Source organism: Rhineura floridana, chromosome 6 (genome assembly GCF_030035675.1).
Source record: "Rhineura floridana isolate rRhiFlo1 chromosome 6, rRhiFlo1.hap2, whole genome shotgun sequence".
NCBI classification, from domain to species: domain Eukaryota; kingdom Metazoa; phylum Chordata; class Lepidosauria; order Squamata; family Rhineuridae; genus Rhineura; species Rhineura floridana.
In genome coordinates this window covers 86,637,555-86,654,311 of record NC_084485.1, presented here as the reverse complement: position 1 = coordinate 86,654,311, position 16,757 = coordinate 86,637,555, and the positions used below count along the sequence as shown (strand labels likewise).

Here is a 16,757-nt window from a genome sequence, read left to right as displayed (position 1 = left end):
ATATAATTTCCTGAACATGGACAAATGTAGTATCTTAACTCAGTGAAAGCTTTCCAGTTAGAGTCCTAGTAGCTAGCCTAGGCAGACAACTGATAAGACAATTGACTTCCAGACACATTTGATCTCTGCTGAGAATCTCTCAGTGGTGACTTTACTATTGGTCACATTAAACTTCACCCCAGGAGATGGATGGGTATCTGTCTTCTGGCAGTCATGTAGTGGCAAACTGAAAAGTACAGGATCCCTTCCTGTTAGTCACAATCACACCCCTCCCCTCCACTGCCATTTTATGCTGTGGAGTTGAGAATAATGCCTTCTCCCACAACAACAGACATTGCCAGCAGCCAACAAGCATAAAAGGGAAGGGTGTTAGTTACAGGAAGAGTCTTCTCAGTGGCTGACTCACCTCCTTTCACTCTGATTGGCTCCAATCAGCAGGGAAGGGAAGGAAACATGTTAGAATAGCACACACCCCTTTCATGCTGATTGGCTTGTAGGATGCTGGAGGTATAGGGACCCTGCTGCCAAAAAAACAAAGGGTCTAAAACCTCAGATGACTACATCCCTGCTTACTGGAACGGACTAGCTTGATAAGAACTCTCAGTGGGTTACCTCAGAGAAGCATGAGTGAAGCTGTTTACACAACAGGGCTTTTCTGTCCTTCCTTTCCACAGTAGCCACAGCGTCATCCCAAAATTTGCATAAAGTTCAAGGGCTCTCCTGAAAAGGCATGGGATGGGGTGTAGAGGGACTGCAGTGAGAGGGTAGAGTCAGCAGAATTTGAGGGAGAGGAACACCTTGCATGAGTGGAAGTGACCTTTGGATTGCACTAGGTACCTTTGGATCCAACCCAATGTTTTAAAGATTGATATCAACACATCTTAAATGACCTGGAAGAAAATGTTTCTGAAGTATGAGCAATGAAGCCCCTGTCTCATAGATTAAAATCCTCCCAAAAGACAAACACTATGTATGCAGCAATGGGATATAAGAACATCTGGTTTACAATTGTGTTTGGGATAAGCTTTACAATTTAGCACCCCCACTTACAACAACGTGATGTTAGTAAAGCTGCATATTCCCTTCTGTTATGAATGATGTGATTACTATCCAGCCAAGCTGCATTGTGGGATGAGATCTCAGTCACATTGTTCCACAAGAGGTTGGATAGGAATATGGAAAGACCCTGCAGGCTAGGGCTGATTATAGTTTGCCCCATGTCTAATGGGGAGAAGGAACTGGACATCTGCCTGATTTTTATCTCCCACTCCCATGATAAAAGATGTACCAGGTTGGCTCTGCTAAAATATCTACATCTTTTAAGTAGGGATGAAGGAAAAATGAATTTTTGATGCAAACTTACCTAATTCACACTTCTAAAAGAATACAAAAATGGAAATATCACTATTCTTCAAAATGCACACTTCTCCAAATTTTGTGATACAGTAGTCCAACCAAACAATTTGTACAAAAATGCATAGGGGGTGCATAAAATGAATATATTAGTGAAAACAACATACAAAAATGCATTATGTTCAGGAAATTGTTTGCAGAAATGTGTATATTGGGCATAATTGCACATAAAATGTGAAAAGAAATGTGCACTAAAATGTTGATGAATTTTTGTGACTTTTTTTAATTGCAAACTGATGCAGAAATTTGGTGAACTGAATTTAAGACTGGAAAATGAGAAACCAAAACTTGTCCATCCCTACTTGTAAGCCTCACTTAAAACAAGTTGTTTCAATGGGTGTGCAGTGGTAGCTGGTAGCTTGTGGCTCCATGTCAGTGGGGTCATGCAATCTGCTCTGGATTTTAGTCTGAACTTTCAAAGAGCACCTTGGAAAGCTCCTTGAAAATTTGGACTAAAACATGGAGCGAATTCCACTGCCCCACTGACATAGAGCCACCACTCTTCACTGTGTGTGTGTTTCCACACCCCACCCTGTGATTCCTATATCTGCTAACCTTGCATTTCCTGTTATTTTTAGGTCATACAAAGGTAGTCCGTCGAATATTTACAAACAGCAGAGAGCGGTGGAGGCAGCAGAATGTCAACGGGGCTTTTGCTGAGCTTCGCAAGCTCATCCCCACTCACCCACCTGACAAAAAGCTCAGCAAGAATGAAATCTTACGTCTGGCTATGAAATATATCAATTTCTTGGCCAAACTGCTCAATGACCAGGAAGAAGAAGGAAACCAAAGGGGTAAAGTAAACAAAGACACTGGTATAGTGCAAGAAGACCTTCTTCAGGACATGTTGTCTCCAAACTCAAGCTGTGGAAGCTCCTTAGATGGAGCAGGGAGCCCAGACAGTTACACAGAAGAGCATGAAACGTTAGATCCGAAGCACACAAGAGCTCTCCACCATTCTATTCTTCCCATGGAAAGCAGCGCACAGCGATGATGACCCGACAAAGTGGCATAGGCAAGCCCTTGAATACTTGGAATTTGGAATTTATGCATGTCTTTTCCCCATCCTCCTTATCTCAAAAAAGAAATGGGTATTTCCCAAGTTCTCCTTTCAGCTTCAGCAAGAGAGCAGCATTAGAAAGCATCAATGGATTAAATCAAGAGCATCTTCATTGATGAAGCATAAGCGTGGAAGGACTGTCTTGTTATCTCTGTGTTTTTGAAAGAGTTTAGCACTGAAATGTTGAAATATGCGGGCAGCTCATTTTATATTAATACAAAGATTACAAGGGATTGGCCAGGCACTCTGTCCTTCTGCAGAGTATCGCTGTTTCAGTCTTGTGTTGCCTCTACTTCTCTTCCAGCTGTTCAAAGACAAGCATCTTCCATTATAATGTGTGTCCACATGGCCCCGAAAGCCCTTAAAATTATCATTCATGCAGTGTGGTTTTTCTCCAGCCCACTTTGAGAAAATGTCTGCAATTTGTCTGCCTTCACTCAAGAGCTTTGCCTTTTTAAGGAAGGAAGGAAATATCCCTAGCGAAAGAACACTTAACTTTGTGTTGTGTTTAAAAAAAAAAAAAAATCTAGGCCAACTTTGGATTGTTTGAGGTCTTGTATTTATGATGTGGAATTCTTTTTGTTTAATTCCAACACGCAGTATCTGCTGAACTAAAAAGGTACACCAGTGGGCTTTTGTTCCCAATTTCTGACACTTCATCACAGTGATGATTTCCTCTAACATGGTTGAGCAACAGTATTTCCTCAGAGATGTTGTCTTGGGGTCTCCCTGTTTTATTTTTCCTGAAACAAGTGCGATGACAAATTGTGTGTGTGTAAATATATATTTATATAAAAACTGGTATAAACAATGTTTCAGTAATGCAGTTTGACTTGTTTGGTTTTACTTACCTAAAAGTCACCAGGAGTTTCTCCTGCACAAATTCCATGGAAATTAATGGGAGTTGTACAAGAACCATGAACCATGTTCTTCCTTTTTTAAGGAAGAAAGGAAATATCATTGGTCATCAAAGTTGGGTTCTTGCTCAGATTGGCAAATGGCCAACCATGCTATGTGCCATGTGCTTTAGGGCACTTCCAGACGATCTGTTCATTGAGCATTCATCCTATTAGTTTGCAGGGAGGTTAGGCAACATTGGCTATTTAGTGAATATTCACTTTGATTTGTTTGTGGGGAGGCTAGATGATGTCGCATCAAAGCAAGTGTTATTCCACACTTTGCTTCGTCTTTCCTGTGACTTTCCTTATCGCAAAAAGTCTGATATTTGGGGGGAGCATGTTTGTTGCACAAGACCTCACAATCAACAATAATTGTGCAACCTGAATTTGCTGATATGTGATTGAATCCCACCCCTAAAGAGCGACAGTCTACAAGTGCCCAGAAAGAAGTCTTTGCAGTAGGAGCCCCAAGAGGATGATGCTCAGGGGGTACTATTTTCAGAAGCTGTATGGCATCAGAGCTAATCTGCATTCTTTTGTGTTATTATAGCCCTGTGATGGTATGTTTTCTGTAGTACATGCCCTCTCTCCCATGGCCATTTCCCCTATGCCTGCACTTTGCTCAAAAACCTGATCCAGCTTTTTTGTCATCATGAGCCACCTTACTCTTTGCAGTCTCACCAAAGTACCACTCAAGTGAGAATATTTCAGGATTAGTATGAACTTTGAGGGTTATAGCCAGATGGGTGCTATCCAATGAATGTGTCCTGTCAGGGCAAGGGTTAATGCCAGCACAATGGGACTTTCTCCCTCTCCTTCCCCAATGTGCACCCCATTCCCTCCCCAAGTCTGTTTCAGATGGTTGGGGGAACCCTTAGAAGAGATTTATGAGGCATGTGGGGGGAGGAGAGGGGAAGAGACCTGTTGCACTAGCAGTAAACCTTGTCCTGGAGGACCCTAACTTAGTGCTACGTTACAAGCCAATGTTTGTTTGCATGGTTGCTGCAGATCTAGGAAGTCTTTACACTTTTCAAGGCCAATTTACACATTGCATTTTTAAGTGTATGCATAAAAATGTAGTGTGAATATGCAAAACCACACATTTACAAGCCCCCACATCATTCTAGCATGCATGTTAGGGAGCTGTAATTGCTACTCCTATGTCTGCTTCTGTAGCTACAGAGTTTCACAGGTTCAAGGCATGACCCAGAAAATTGTGCATGCTTCCATTACTGGCTGTGAAGGATAGAGCTTTGCAAACATATGGAAGTCTTTTTCCTTTGAGGAGAAGGCCTCTTGCGTTGCAGTCTCCCAGTCTTGCTTTTTTTTTCCCCCCTGAAAAGAAAAGAAAAATCTCATGGACATCCAAACAGCTTTATAGAAGGGTTTCTATTTAAATGCTAAAGGGTTTCTGATTTGGGCTTTGGTGTTTTTTGGTTAAAGTTGATGTGTTGGGTTGTGCATATGTGTGTGGGCTTAATTTTCCCTGTTGTAGAGTTGTCCCATAAACACCCAAATATATTTGGAGAGGTTGCCATGGAATACATGGCTTACTGCTTTTAAAAGACTCTCTTTAAACATGGTTATGAACAGGAAGCAGTGATAGACGTCCATAGACAGGAAACAGAATCTGGAATTCAGATTAAATGAACTGAAACACACTAGATTCTGACTATTGACTGTAATCCTAAAAGCATATACTAAAGAGTAATGTTCATTGAACATAGGGGGATTTACTTGTGAGTAAATATGCACAGGATTGTGCTGTTTATGTGTTTTACTCATTCATTGGCCCTGCACAGCTGCCATAGGCCAAATCTTGGATATTTTCATGTGCTCTAGTTTTCCTTTCTTCTTTTTCAGTCTTTGCTGGCCTTTGTCCTAGATGGATACCTAAGAAGGAAATAGGATGCAGCCTCCAGTGAACTTTTGGCCAATGAAAGCTGTGGCCCATCCCTAAATAAAGATAAGATGGGCTTTCACTGAAGGACTACCTTTCTGGTTTTTTGAAGAAAGGAATGTTAACCGTTGCTATATTAAAATGTTTGTATGTTTTCATTACGGGGTATTTTATATAGAGAGGCATTTTCAAGTGAAAATGCTACCTTTAAAAGACTCTATTTCTGGTATAAGTGTTCTAGGGCCCAGTTGGTCTGTTTGGTTAGAACTGGTTTCCCCCTTATGCATGTTCATAGGCCTTGGGAGACATTCACCTAGATTTAATAGTTCAGAAGGCCTCTCTCTCCTTTCACTTTACACTTAACTTCACCAGTTGATATTACACAGCAGCCAAATTCCATGGGAATACTCTGACTTCAGGAGATGGTAGGTAAATGTATGTCTGGGGCTAAAGAACTGTGCTTGGGAAGGATGTGTGAGGAGATCTATAATCTACTTTCACTTCTTGCATTCTCAACACCATTTCCATGCAGCTCACCCTGAGTTGAGATTCAGCTGTTCCAAGTACATTATCCCTTCGATATGCACTTGGTTGTACTAATTCAAGGCAGTCACTGAGCAGCATCTCCCCAGAGCTGCTCATGTAACCTATATTGTGTTGAGCTTTCAGATCTCTCACAATCTTGCCCAAAGGAGTTCAGAGTTACGTTTTATAGTAATAAAAATTTGAATATGTATTGTTTGATTTCATGTACACATTGATTTGCACATTCTCCCATAAAGATGTTATAGGGTATGGGTGTATATCTTGAATAAATCTCCCTATCCGTGGCTTGCTACATGTCCTAAGATGCTTTGCACCAGAGATGAGTGCAAGAGAGTGTAAATTGACCACATATCTCCTATCAAAGTGGCTCTGTAGCAGCTGAACTTATATGATCAGTGAATGTCTGATCTCATCATCAATGTGTATCTCTTTTGTACATTTCTCTGAATGTACAAAAAATTAATAATAATGATTACAACTCAAGCTTGTACAACCTATGACTCACCAAACCTAATGCAACCCACCAAACAAGATTTATTAAGGCCCTGGTGAACTCTCATACTTGTATGGCAGCTCCCCAGGGATTCAGTGCATCTATATTTTTGTAGCCTTCCTTACTACTCACAATACATGGCTGGTGCTCAATTTACTGGATTCTGTCCCATTCTCAGATCTTTTTGTATGGGAAACAAGGCAAAATAATGGTGTGCAAATTTCTTCAGACATGCAAAACGCCATTCTAGGTTGAATCCGGACTAAGTTGGGTGAGTTTTGTTTCCAATGAAATCAATAGAATTAAGTCACGACTTAAGTCACATTGATTTTAATGGGAACAAACAGTGCAATCCTATACATGTCTGCTCAGCAGTAAGTCCCAATGAGTTCAGTGGAACCTACTCCAAGGTAAGGATTGAAACTAGCTTAGCGTGCGCCCAATCTTCTGTGATTAACTTAGATGCCAGCTAACCAGAGCTCCTTGGTAATGCCTGATAGAATGCTAAATAACTGAAGAAAATAACAATATAATATCTATTTCTTTGATAAAGTCTGTTTTAAAATTATAAATTAAAAGTGGTGGGGAGGAAGCGTAGAGTGGGAGCTATAAATAATTATACACCTGAGTCGCAGATGATAATGTAGGCAATGAAGGTGGGATGATGGGGGTGGGGGAGAAGGTCTGAGAATGGGGGAAAGAATTGCTGTGCCTCATCTTGAGTTTGAGATGTGCATGGCCTATTGAGATACAGTTCAATAGACATTTACTACAGCTTATAGATACAGTATTGCCTGCCTGTTTGAGCAGATTTCAGACAGTGCATAGGTCACAGGATTGGGCCTTTGGCCTCTCTCTCTTCTCTTCCTTTTCCTTCCTTACATCCCATGATATCTGTGTAGTGTACAAGTGGGGAGGGTCTATATGGATTAATGTGAGCAGCTTTACATTCATGTTTACATGGTGCTGCTGCCTAGGAGTTGAGGATAATAAGGATCTAGACCATTTCACATGCATTACTCACATTCTTCCATTGTTTTAATCCATATGAGAGAATGGTACAACTCATATCATTTTCAGAACCATAGTCTATTTGTATTCTCCCAGCACAGTACAACTTTGGTATTTTTTAGGTCTGTCAATGTGTACTTTAAATTGTGATTGGAATGGTACATCTCTGCTCTCCCATGTCTCCTCTCTTGCCTGCTCTGTGTCTCAGTATATACCACACCCTCAACAGTTTAGGTTCTGAAGAAGCAGCACTTTCAATCAGTGTTGTACTGTGTGATGAATTCTCTCTTTGCCACTTTTTTCCTTTTCTGCATTTTACACCAGAACCAGATGTGGTACCTTTTTATTCTGATTACCTTCGTAAAGCCCACAAGGCGATATGCTTTTTAGAAAACACATTTGTTGTAATGTGTATGTATATATAAATATATAAATATATATATAAGGACTATATTGAGGATATTTCTAAATAAAGGTTTAAAAATCAACATGGTCTCCATCCCATCTTCTTTTGTCAAAGATTTTACTATACTTCCACATAATCTGGATTAACTCAACAAGTCCCCCCGTGTCTGTTAAGGAAGACAAAAACAAACAAGAAAGAGAAAAAATGACCAATTTACTCCAGTTGCCTAAACTAGGGGATATTTGGTTTTACCAAATTAAATCCAATTTTCATAGTCAGTTGTGGCTGACGGGCTGAGGGGAGAGTCCAACAAAATCAGTAGGGCGCCATGTCAGCTACCCCTAAAGTTAAACAATGGAATGATAGGCTGGTACCCTGTCTGTCTTTTCCATTCTGTTCAAGGTGGATGATTATTGAGACACATTTCAATGTGACTTTCATTCAGGTTTTGTGATCTCTCTAAAGACAAAGGAAGAAACTCCTTATTGAGAAAACAAGAAGTGACTAGTTCCTCTCTGATTAAGTGTATGGTATATTCAAAATGTGTTGGGCAAAAAATAGGAATGCTCCTTAGCACATTTTGAGGTTTGCCTCCGTCCTTCCCCCATTTTTTGTTAAAGTGCTGAGCCTTCCTGTGGAGACTGTCTTGTGGGGTCCTACAGGCAAATTTCTTCTGCCCTCCATGAGGAACATTTCTTTTAACACAGAAGTCAAGGAATGGAAAGTAAAACTGTCAGTATCATAATACTTTATAAAATGTGTGGTGTGATCACACTTGGAATACTGTGTCCATTTCTGGAATGATATTCAAAAAGGATGTTGGAGAGCTGGAAAGTCCAGACAAGGGAAACCAAAATGAAGAAGGGGCTGGAGCAATTCCACTATGAGAAAAATTACAATGTGGGATTTAGCTTAGAAAAGAGGTTTGTGTGTGTGTGTGGGGGGGGGACACGACATGATACAGGTATATAAAATTATGCATGCTGTGGAGAAAGTGAATATGGAGAAGTTTCCCCCCTTCCCTCAATCTCTCATAATGAACCAGGCTTCATCAAATGAAGATGAAGAATGGGAGACTCAGGATTCGGAAAAGGTAGCACTTCACACAGTTAAATTATCAAAGTCTCTACCACAAGATGGAGTGATGGCTGTCAATGTGGACACCTTGGATTAGACAAATTTATGGAGGAAATGTTTATCAATGGCTAGTCATGTGTAGTGTGCATTACTTCCAGAGTCAGAGGCATCATGCCTCCAAATACCAGTTGCTGGGCAACACGAGTAAAAGAGCTATTGCTTGTGGGCTGCCCGTAGGCATCAGGACTCAATAGGCCGTTGGTCTGATCCAGCATGGCTGTTCTTGTCTAAGCATAATTTCTTAAGGCCAAGAAGAAATTATTGTTCTTTTTTCTCAAAATAATAATAATAATATTGAAACAAAACATAATTTTCCCAAGCAGTGCCAATTTGCATTAAGTTTTCCTTATCTGTTTCATTAATGGAGCTATTATAGTCATGCAATCAATTAGGCATCCTGCCTTGAATCAGCCCCAATCATAATGATTCAATGCGCTTCATCTCCTCATTAGAATACAGGCTTTGCAATGGGAACAGACAGTTTATTGCTTTCCGAATCTGCTCAGCACATCCCTCTTGCCATATGCCAGACAGAGACCTGCCAGTTATAGGCCTTGCTGTGCTTATTCTCACAGAAGGACAAAAGCTGCTGCCAGCCACCACCATGCCCTGGGGAGAAATGGTGAGTGATTTCCTGGCTGAATCTAGAATATGAAAGAATTGATATTCTGTACTACTTTTATTCAAGATAAATTAGCCTGCTAATAAAGAGTGGCTAAAAGTACATTATTTGGTTTTATTTTGATTTGATTAAATATTTGACTATTCCAGCCTCATCTCGTAGCTCTAAAAGGAGTTAAGAGTGCTTTCCTGGCTAAGAGCAGTTCAGCCCATTGGCTGTGCTGCCACCTGGGCATTCATATCTTTGCCCCACCTTTGGCCATTCATTAGCACTACATGCTAAATCTACACTGGGTGACTTTACCTGTCTGAGTTTTTTTGTAATGACGCTCACCTTTATGGAGCACTTTCACCTCTTTTTTTGGCTGCCAGTGCCAACCATTTTGTACTGGCACCTACAGCAGTTTTATCAAGATTTGAGTACCTGCACCTCATTGTTTTACCCCAAAAGCACTGATCAGGACTATCCCCAGTAGTCATCTATAGTTTAGCTAGTTCTTAGCTAGTTCTTTGATGTTTTCTAGAAGTACTATCCTGCTTTTCCTTTTCAACTCTTAGTTATAATAAATTATTTATTATTATTATTTATTACACTTTTAAACCGCCCTTTAGCAACAGGCTCTCAGGGTGGTGTACAACAGAATAAAACCACATTTAAAAGCCAGCGAATGTGGATTACAACATATAAGTATAAAAACACAATTAAAAACAGATTAAGACAAAATTAATAGAAATTATAATTAATTAACTATAAAATAAATTTAAAACTAGAATTAAAATGCCTGGGCAAAGAGGTAGGTCTTTACCTGGCACCGAAAAGATATCAAAGAAGGCGCCAGGCATATCTCGTCAGGGAGGGCATTCCATAATTCGGGGGCCACCACCGAGAAGGCCCTAGATCTCGTTATTGCTCTCTGGGCCTCCTTGTGAGTTGGAACCCGGAGAAGGACCTTCGACGTTGAGCGCAGCGAACGGTTAGGTTCATAGTGGGAGAGGCGTTCCATCAGGTATTGCGGTCCGGTGCCGTTAAGGGCTTTATAGGTAAGAACCAACACTTTGAATCTGGCCTGGAAACGTATTGGTAGCCAGTGCAGTTGGGCCAGGACAGGTGTTATATGATCAGATCTTTTAGTCCGAGTGAGAACTCTGGCCGCAGCATTCTGCACCAGCTGAAGTTTCCGAACCGTCTTCAAAGGTAACCCTATGTAGAGTGCATTACAGTAGTCCAATCTAGAGGTTACCAGAGCATGGATAACTGAGGCAAGGTTCTCCCTGTCCAGATAGGGTCGTAGTTGGGCTACCAGCCGAAGCTGGTAGAACGCATTTCGTGCCACCGAGGCTACCTGAGCCTCCAGAGACAGGAGCGGATCTAATAAGACCCCCAAACTACGGACCTGCTCCTTTAGGGGGAGTGTAACCCCATCTAGGGTAGGTCGGACATCAACCATTTGGGCAGAGGGCCCCCCCACCAACAGCATCTCAGTCTTGTCAGGATTGAGTCTCAGTTTATTAGTTCTCATCCAGACCATTATCGCGACCAGGCAGCGGTTTAGTACATTAACAGCCTCACCTGAAGAAGATGAAAAGGAGAAATAGAGCTGCGTATCATCAGCATATTGCTGAAAACACACTCCAAAACTCCTAATGACCTCGCCCAGCGGCTTCATATAGATATTAAAGAGCATGGGGGACAGAACTGAGCCCTGCGGGACCCCATATTGGAGTACCCAGGGCCTCGAGTAATGCTCCCCAAGCACCACCTTCTGGAGACGGTTCTTGAGGTAGGAGCACAGCCACTGCCAAGCAGTGCCTCCAACTCCTAAATCCGCAAGTCACCCCAGAAGGATACCATGGTTGATGGTATCAAAAGCCGCTGAGAGATCAAGGAGAACCAACAGAGTTACACTCCTTCTGTCCTTCTCCCGACAGAGGTCATCATACAGGGCGACCAAGGCCGTTTCTGTACCAAACCCCGGCCGAAAGCTGGATTGAAATGGATCCAGATAATCAGTTTCATCCAAAAGAGCCTGGAGCTGGCGAGCGACCACACGCTCTAGGACCTTGCCCAGAAAAGAAACATTTGCTACCGGTCTATAGTTGTCAAGATTGTCGGGGTCCAAGGAGGGTTTTTTTAGGAGCAGTCTCACCACCGCCTGCTTTAGGCAGAGTGGGACCACTCCCTCTCGTAAAGAGGCATTAATCACCTCCTTGGCCCAGCCGGCTGTTCCATTTCTGCTAGCTTTTATTAGCCATGAGGGGCAAGGATCCAGAGCAGAAGTGGTCGCCCGCACCTGTCCAAGCACCTTGTCCACATCCTCGAGCTGTACCAACTGAAATTCATCCAATAAAACAGGACAGGACTGTGCTCCGGACACCTCATTGGATTCAACTGCAACAATATTGGAGTCAAGGTCCCGGCGGATGTTCATTATCTTGTCTTGGAAGTGTCTCGCAAACTCGTTACAGCGGGCTATTGATGGTAAACTTTATTTAATATGGCTTAGGGGTTTGGAATGCATTTGTGAGGAGTCCAAGAATTTGCTGAAGCTGCTCAGAGTTGCACTATCTACTAGTGCAGGGGTAGCCAACATGGTGCCCATCAGCCCCAGCCACCATGGCCAATGATCAGGATAGTCTACAACATATGGAGGATACCACATTGGCCACCCTTGCACGATGCCTAGGGGGAAGCAAGAGGCAAGCAAGTTACCCCTGGTCCATGGAGACAGGACGGTGTTATCTGGGGCTACCTCGCCGAGGCAGATAACTACCTTGTAGCTCTGGACTTCCTTCCTGACCAGAGTTAGAGGAAAAAAGGAAGGTGGTGACAGGGATAATAATGATATTTGCACAACTGGCCTCCCTCGCAAGTCAGTTGTGGCAAAGTGCACAGCATTGCAGATGATTTCATATCCACAGCACAGCAAAGGCTCATGGGGAACCTGATGTTAAATCATTCACCAGTTATCTGATTCTGGGTCAGGTTTCAGTGTTTGCTTTTTACCCTGTTTTTCAAAGAAACCTTTCCAGGGTGGCTACAGAACAATGCTACTGGGTGCCCAGGATACCTTAAGGACCACCAGAGCCTTTATATTCCAGCCTAATCATTGAGAACATCCGAAAGAGCGCTGCTGGTTGTCTCTCATGTTACAGCAACCTAGCTGGCCCCCACTAAAAGTCAGACATTTAGTCACTGGCCCCATGTGATGGAACGCTCTTCCAGCAGAGAGTTGGCAGGCACCTTTGCTTTTGATTTTCAGCCATTTCTTGAAGACCTTTTTATGTAGACAGGCCAATGCAACTGTTTTCAGTTTTTTTAAAAAATCAGGCAGTCATTTTAATCATTCTGGTTTAAGAACAGGTGAGACATGTTCCTGTTGCCTTGTCCCACTTATCTAGTCAGCAAACTAGTGGCTGTAATTTGTATTAATAGACGTTTCTGAACAGTCTTCACAGAGCAGCATAAAAGTAACAAACTCATATCAGGGACTCCAGAAAAATTATATATATATAATGTTTTCTTAAGGTTGTGTTCTGTTGCTTTTGCAAGTGATTGAGTGTCGGTGACTGGTGGGATCCTGGCAGAGCTGACATTTCCACAGCTCTCCAGGGGTTGGCCTGCCATTTGTCAAAGGAGCTTCAGTTATCAGTTTGTTAAACATGATGGCCTGAGAATCAGCATATGGGGACTTGCATCCTGTTTCTCAGCAGGGCAGGGGGATGGTGGCATATGATCTTCTAATTAGTAGGACTCTGCAGTCCTGGAGGCCTGCCCTTCTCTTTATACTCAGGCCAGGGCAATCTCCCAACGGAATGTCTGTTCCCAGGCCCCACTTGACAAAAATCTACCCCCTCATGCCTTCATCCCATGCCACCTCTCTTATTCTTGGGATGTACTCAATTTGTCTTCCCAGCAAGGAACAATCTTCATTGTTTTTTGTAGGTTAAAAAGCTTCCTCTATAGGACTGCTGCATCCTTAAAACACCGTCACAATGACATTTAAGCAGGCATCCTCACTATACTGTTTTAGATAACTGCAGGCAATATTTCTGTTCTGGGAAGCTTGTCCAGACATGTGATTTAGTGACCTATGTTTGTTTTAATTTTTAAGTTGATTTTATCTTTGTTTTAAAATGACAACGGTTTTATATATACTTGTTTTTAATTGGTTTGTGGATTTAAGCCATGTTTTAACTATAATTTTATTTGTACATCACTTGGAGAATTGTTTCTGGTTCAAGCAGTCTTGAAATTTTTGAAGTAAATGTAAAAAATAATAAATACTCCTTGGCATCCATACAAACCCCATCCTGTAGTTCTGGTTCCTTGCTGCCATCCTGACTGCTAAAGGGTATGTGCATGTCCTTGTGCACAGTTTCCATCAGTACCTGCAGCTGCTCACTTGGGCTTTGGCCAGCAGTACAGAAACTAAGGCAGTTCTTGTGTCTCCATCTGATTTCTTTCTCCTGTCTCTGTGTTGTTGCATTGTTAAAAAAGGGAGCCAATCAGTCCAGTTGTGGTGGTGCTCTCGCCTGAGTAGCCGGCCAAATCCCATCCCAGTGTTATGGTAATACAAGGGGCCTGTTGCCACTGCTCAGCAGATGCAGGAGGGCAAATAAAGAGCTTGTTTAACAGACACCAAAGAGGAGAGGAAATCTTTTGTTAGGCACTTGCCGGGGCTTTGAGTGCACTTGTAAGGGAAACAACAGTGTGGGAGCTTGTTGAATGGAAGTGGAGGCAATCAGATGCACTTCCCTGGCTTCTGATGGGTTCTTCCCTCCCCCTTCAGCTTCTTTATGGAAGTGACTTGGATGTAATGCTTTGACAATCAGTTCTCTGGTCTAAAAAAAGATGACGACTGCCTTTCAAATACCGGCTTGGGTGGCTGCTGCTGGGGACCTAAATGGCTGCTAATGCATACATGCCACTAGCTGGATATATGAAGGAATAGAACTCAAAATCTTTGTGGCTGAAATCCGACAGGCCAGGCTTGTTGTGTAAATGCCTCGTGTCAAATGCAGAAATCCTGAACTCCCTTCCCCCCCAAGTGTGTTTCAAAATCAGACTTCTAGTTCTCATCATGATTTTGGGGTGTGTGGGAAGCTTTAAAACATATAAACATTAAACAACTTAGGACCTTTGCAGATAACCCCTCTGAAAGCATTTATCATTGCACTGACTACAATATGAGTCCTGAACCTCCATAATGGAAGGTGATGGCCCAGGGGACTGGTAGCAATGCCACCAGGGATAACTTTTGTGAGAGGATATTTTAAAAACAGATTGGGATATACATGTAGTTCATTTGGGAAAGGGTGGGGTGGGGATAAAAGTGATTCCTACTCAAATGTCAATGGAGAAGGAGTAAAGATTTGAGGTGAACTGCAGAGATGGTACAGGGAGGATTGACTGGTTGCTCAAACTCACTGCTCTTCACACAACACAATACTCTCATTGTCACACAATAGCTGTGGTTGCAGGGACCAGACAGTGTTGAGGTAACAGCATTTCCTCAGCAATCACACATTTTGGTTTCAGTACAGAAAAATGATATATTCTTTTTTATTCAGAAATATATATATATATATATACAGCTTATCCCAAGAATGAAATACTAGTTAAATGGGTAACAACTATGCATTGCACATACAAAGCCTTAGTTTTGAATGGTCCCATAGAAGTTGCAAGAGTTTTGTAAGAATAATCAAGGTGCTTTGGAGTTCAACACTTTGCCCATACCCACAATATTCCCCCCCTTTTTTTTACCTTCATGCTCCCTCAGGATTTCCTCTTGCTCTTCACAAGTATGCCCCACTGGAATGAGTCCCATGTAATTCTTTCCCTCCATCGCCTCACCTGCAAAAAGATGCCAAAATTCTACATAAATCCAAAACTTTCACAACTGGAAGACATGAAATAGAGTTCAATATGATGAATTTGCAAAGTATATTCTGATAACAGAATCTGGGTTTCTAGCTGCAGAACTTGAAAGGGATTTCTGTGCAGAGTCCAGACAGTGAGAATGCAGCTCCAAGTCACTTCTCGAGAGGGGAAGGAAGCGCCATAACTCAGTGGCAGAGCATCCGCTTTGCATGCAGAAGGTCCCAGGTTCAATTCCCTACATATAGAAGTAGGGCTGGGAAAGAATCCTATCTGTAATCCTGGAGAGTCATTGCCAGTTAGTGTAGACAATACTGAAGTAGATGGACCAATGGTCTGACTGGGTATGACAGCTTCTTATGTTCCTACGATCATGACAAAGGAAATAACTGCTACTTAGCACTTTGCATCTTAAAAAGTGCCATAGAAATGATTTTAAAAAATACATGCTGAACAATAAAAAATAAATTAGAAGGGTTTCAAGTGTTGGAGGTGCTTTGCCTAGACCACATGATGTCATGAACTTCTGCACAAACCTTATTCACATGCTATTGCTGAAACAAAGGGTTATATCGTTTAGTATCTGTTACTGTGTGAATATCTACCTGCTTACAACCCAGTTTGTGGGTTGTTCCAGCACTGGTTGCCAGGACTTAAGCACAGGGGAGAAAAGGGGGACATTCTGCCCAGAACTCTATTATCAAAAGAGAGGAAAATGAGGCTAAATTGACAATGTTTATGCAAACATTTCTCTGAATCAGTGTTAGAACTGAACTAGCAATATTCTGAACAGTGAGTGTCTGATTCTGAACCTCCCCTAGATGAGAGAAAGAGGGAGTTGAGGAGAGAGACTAACTCTAGGACTTGTATTCCTTTATGGGACTTGTAGACTGAAAGACACAGAAAAGAACTACAAGTTCTTTATCACAAGGACTACAAGCACATAGTTATGTAGTTCAAATTGGCATTTTCTATGGCCAGGGAGGAGGAATCAACTGAATGTGACATCCAACTAGCAACTGGAAGTAGGGTGAAACACCATCATGATCTGGGACGTTAAGATTCCAGGGACCACAGGAACCAATGGTGCTGATTGGATTTCCAGGCTCTAGCACATATTTGAGCAAAAGAGAGAGACCAGATCATATTGTACAGAATGGCATACTTTTTCTTTGTCGTTCAGATTGAGGCTAATTCCTCTGGGAAAGTGTTTAAAGGGAATGTTTTACTCAAGTATATATAATATGCATGGATGCCATACTGCTTTGTCTGACAATACAAACCTGACAGCCAGAAATATGCATTTAATCCAGGAATAGGGAGTCTGTGGCCTTCTTGATGATGCTAAACTCTAATTCCCATCAGCCCCAACCAGTGAAGACAGTTATCA

The 16,757-nt window shown here is 42.0% G+C and overlaps 1 protein-coding gene across 11 annotated transcripts in view; it reads left to right on the top strand.

The window, feature by feature from the left end:
* Positions 1-7,754, top strand: part of TAL1 (TAL bHLH transcription factor 1, erythroid differentiation factor) — a 30,346-nt gene extending 22,592 nt beyond the window's left edge. For 10 of the 11 annotated variants that reach the window (XM_061632917.1, XM_061632906.1, XM_061632909.1 and 7 more), the window contains one exon: positions 1,992-7,754. In XM_061632917.1, the coding sequence (XP_061488901.1) occupies positions 1,992-2,407 (416 nt within the window). In that variant the 3' untranslated portion in view covers positions 2,408-7,754. The remainder of the gene's footprint in view (positions 1-1,991) is intronic. The other variant, XM_061632916.1, reaches the window with a different exon arrangement.
* The last annotated feature ends 9,003 nt before the right edge of the window (positions 7,755-16,757 follow it).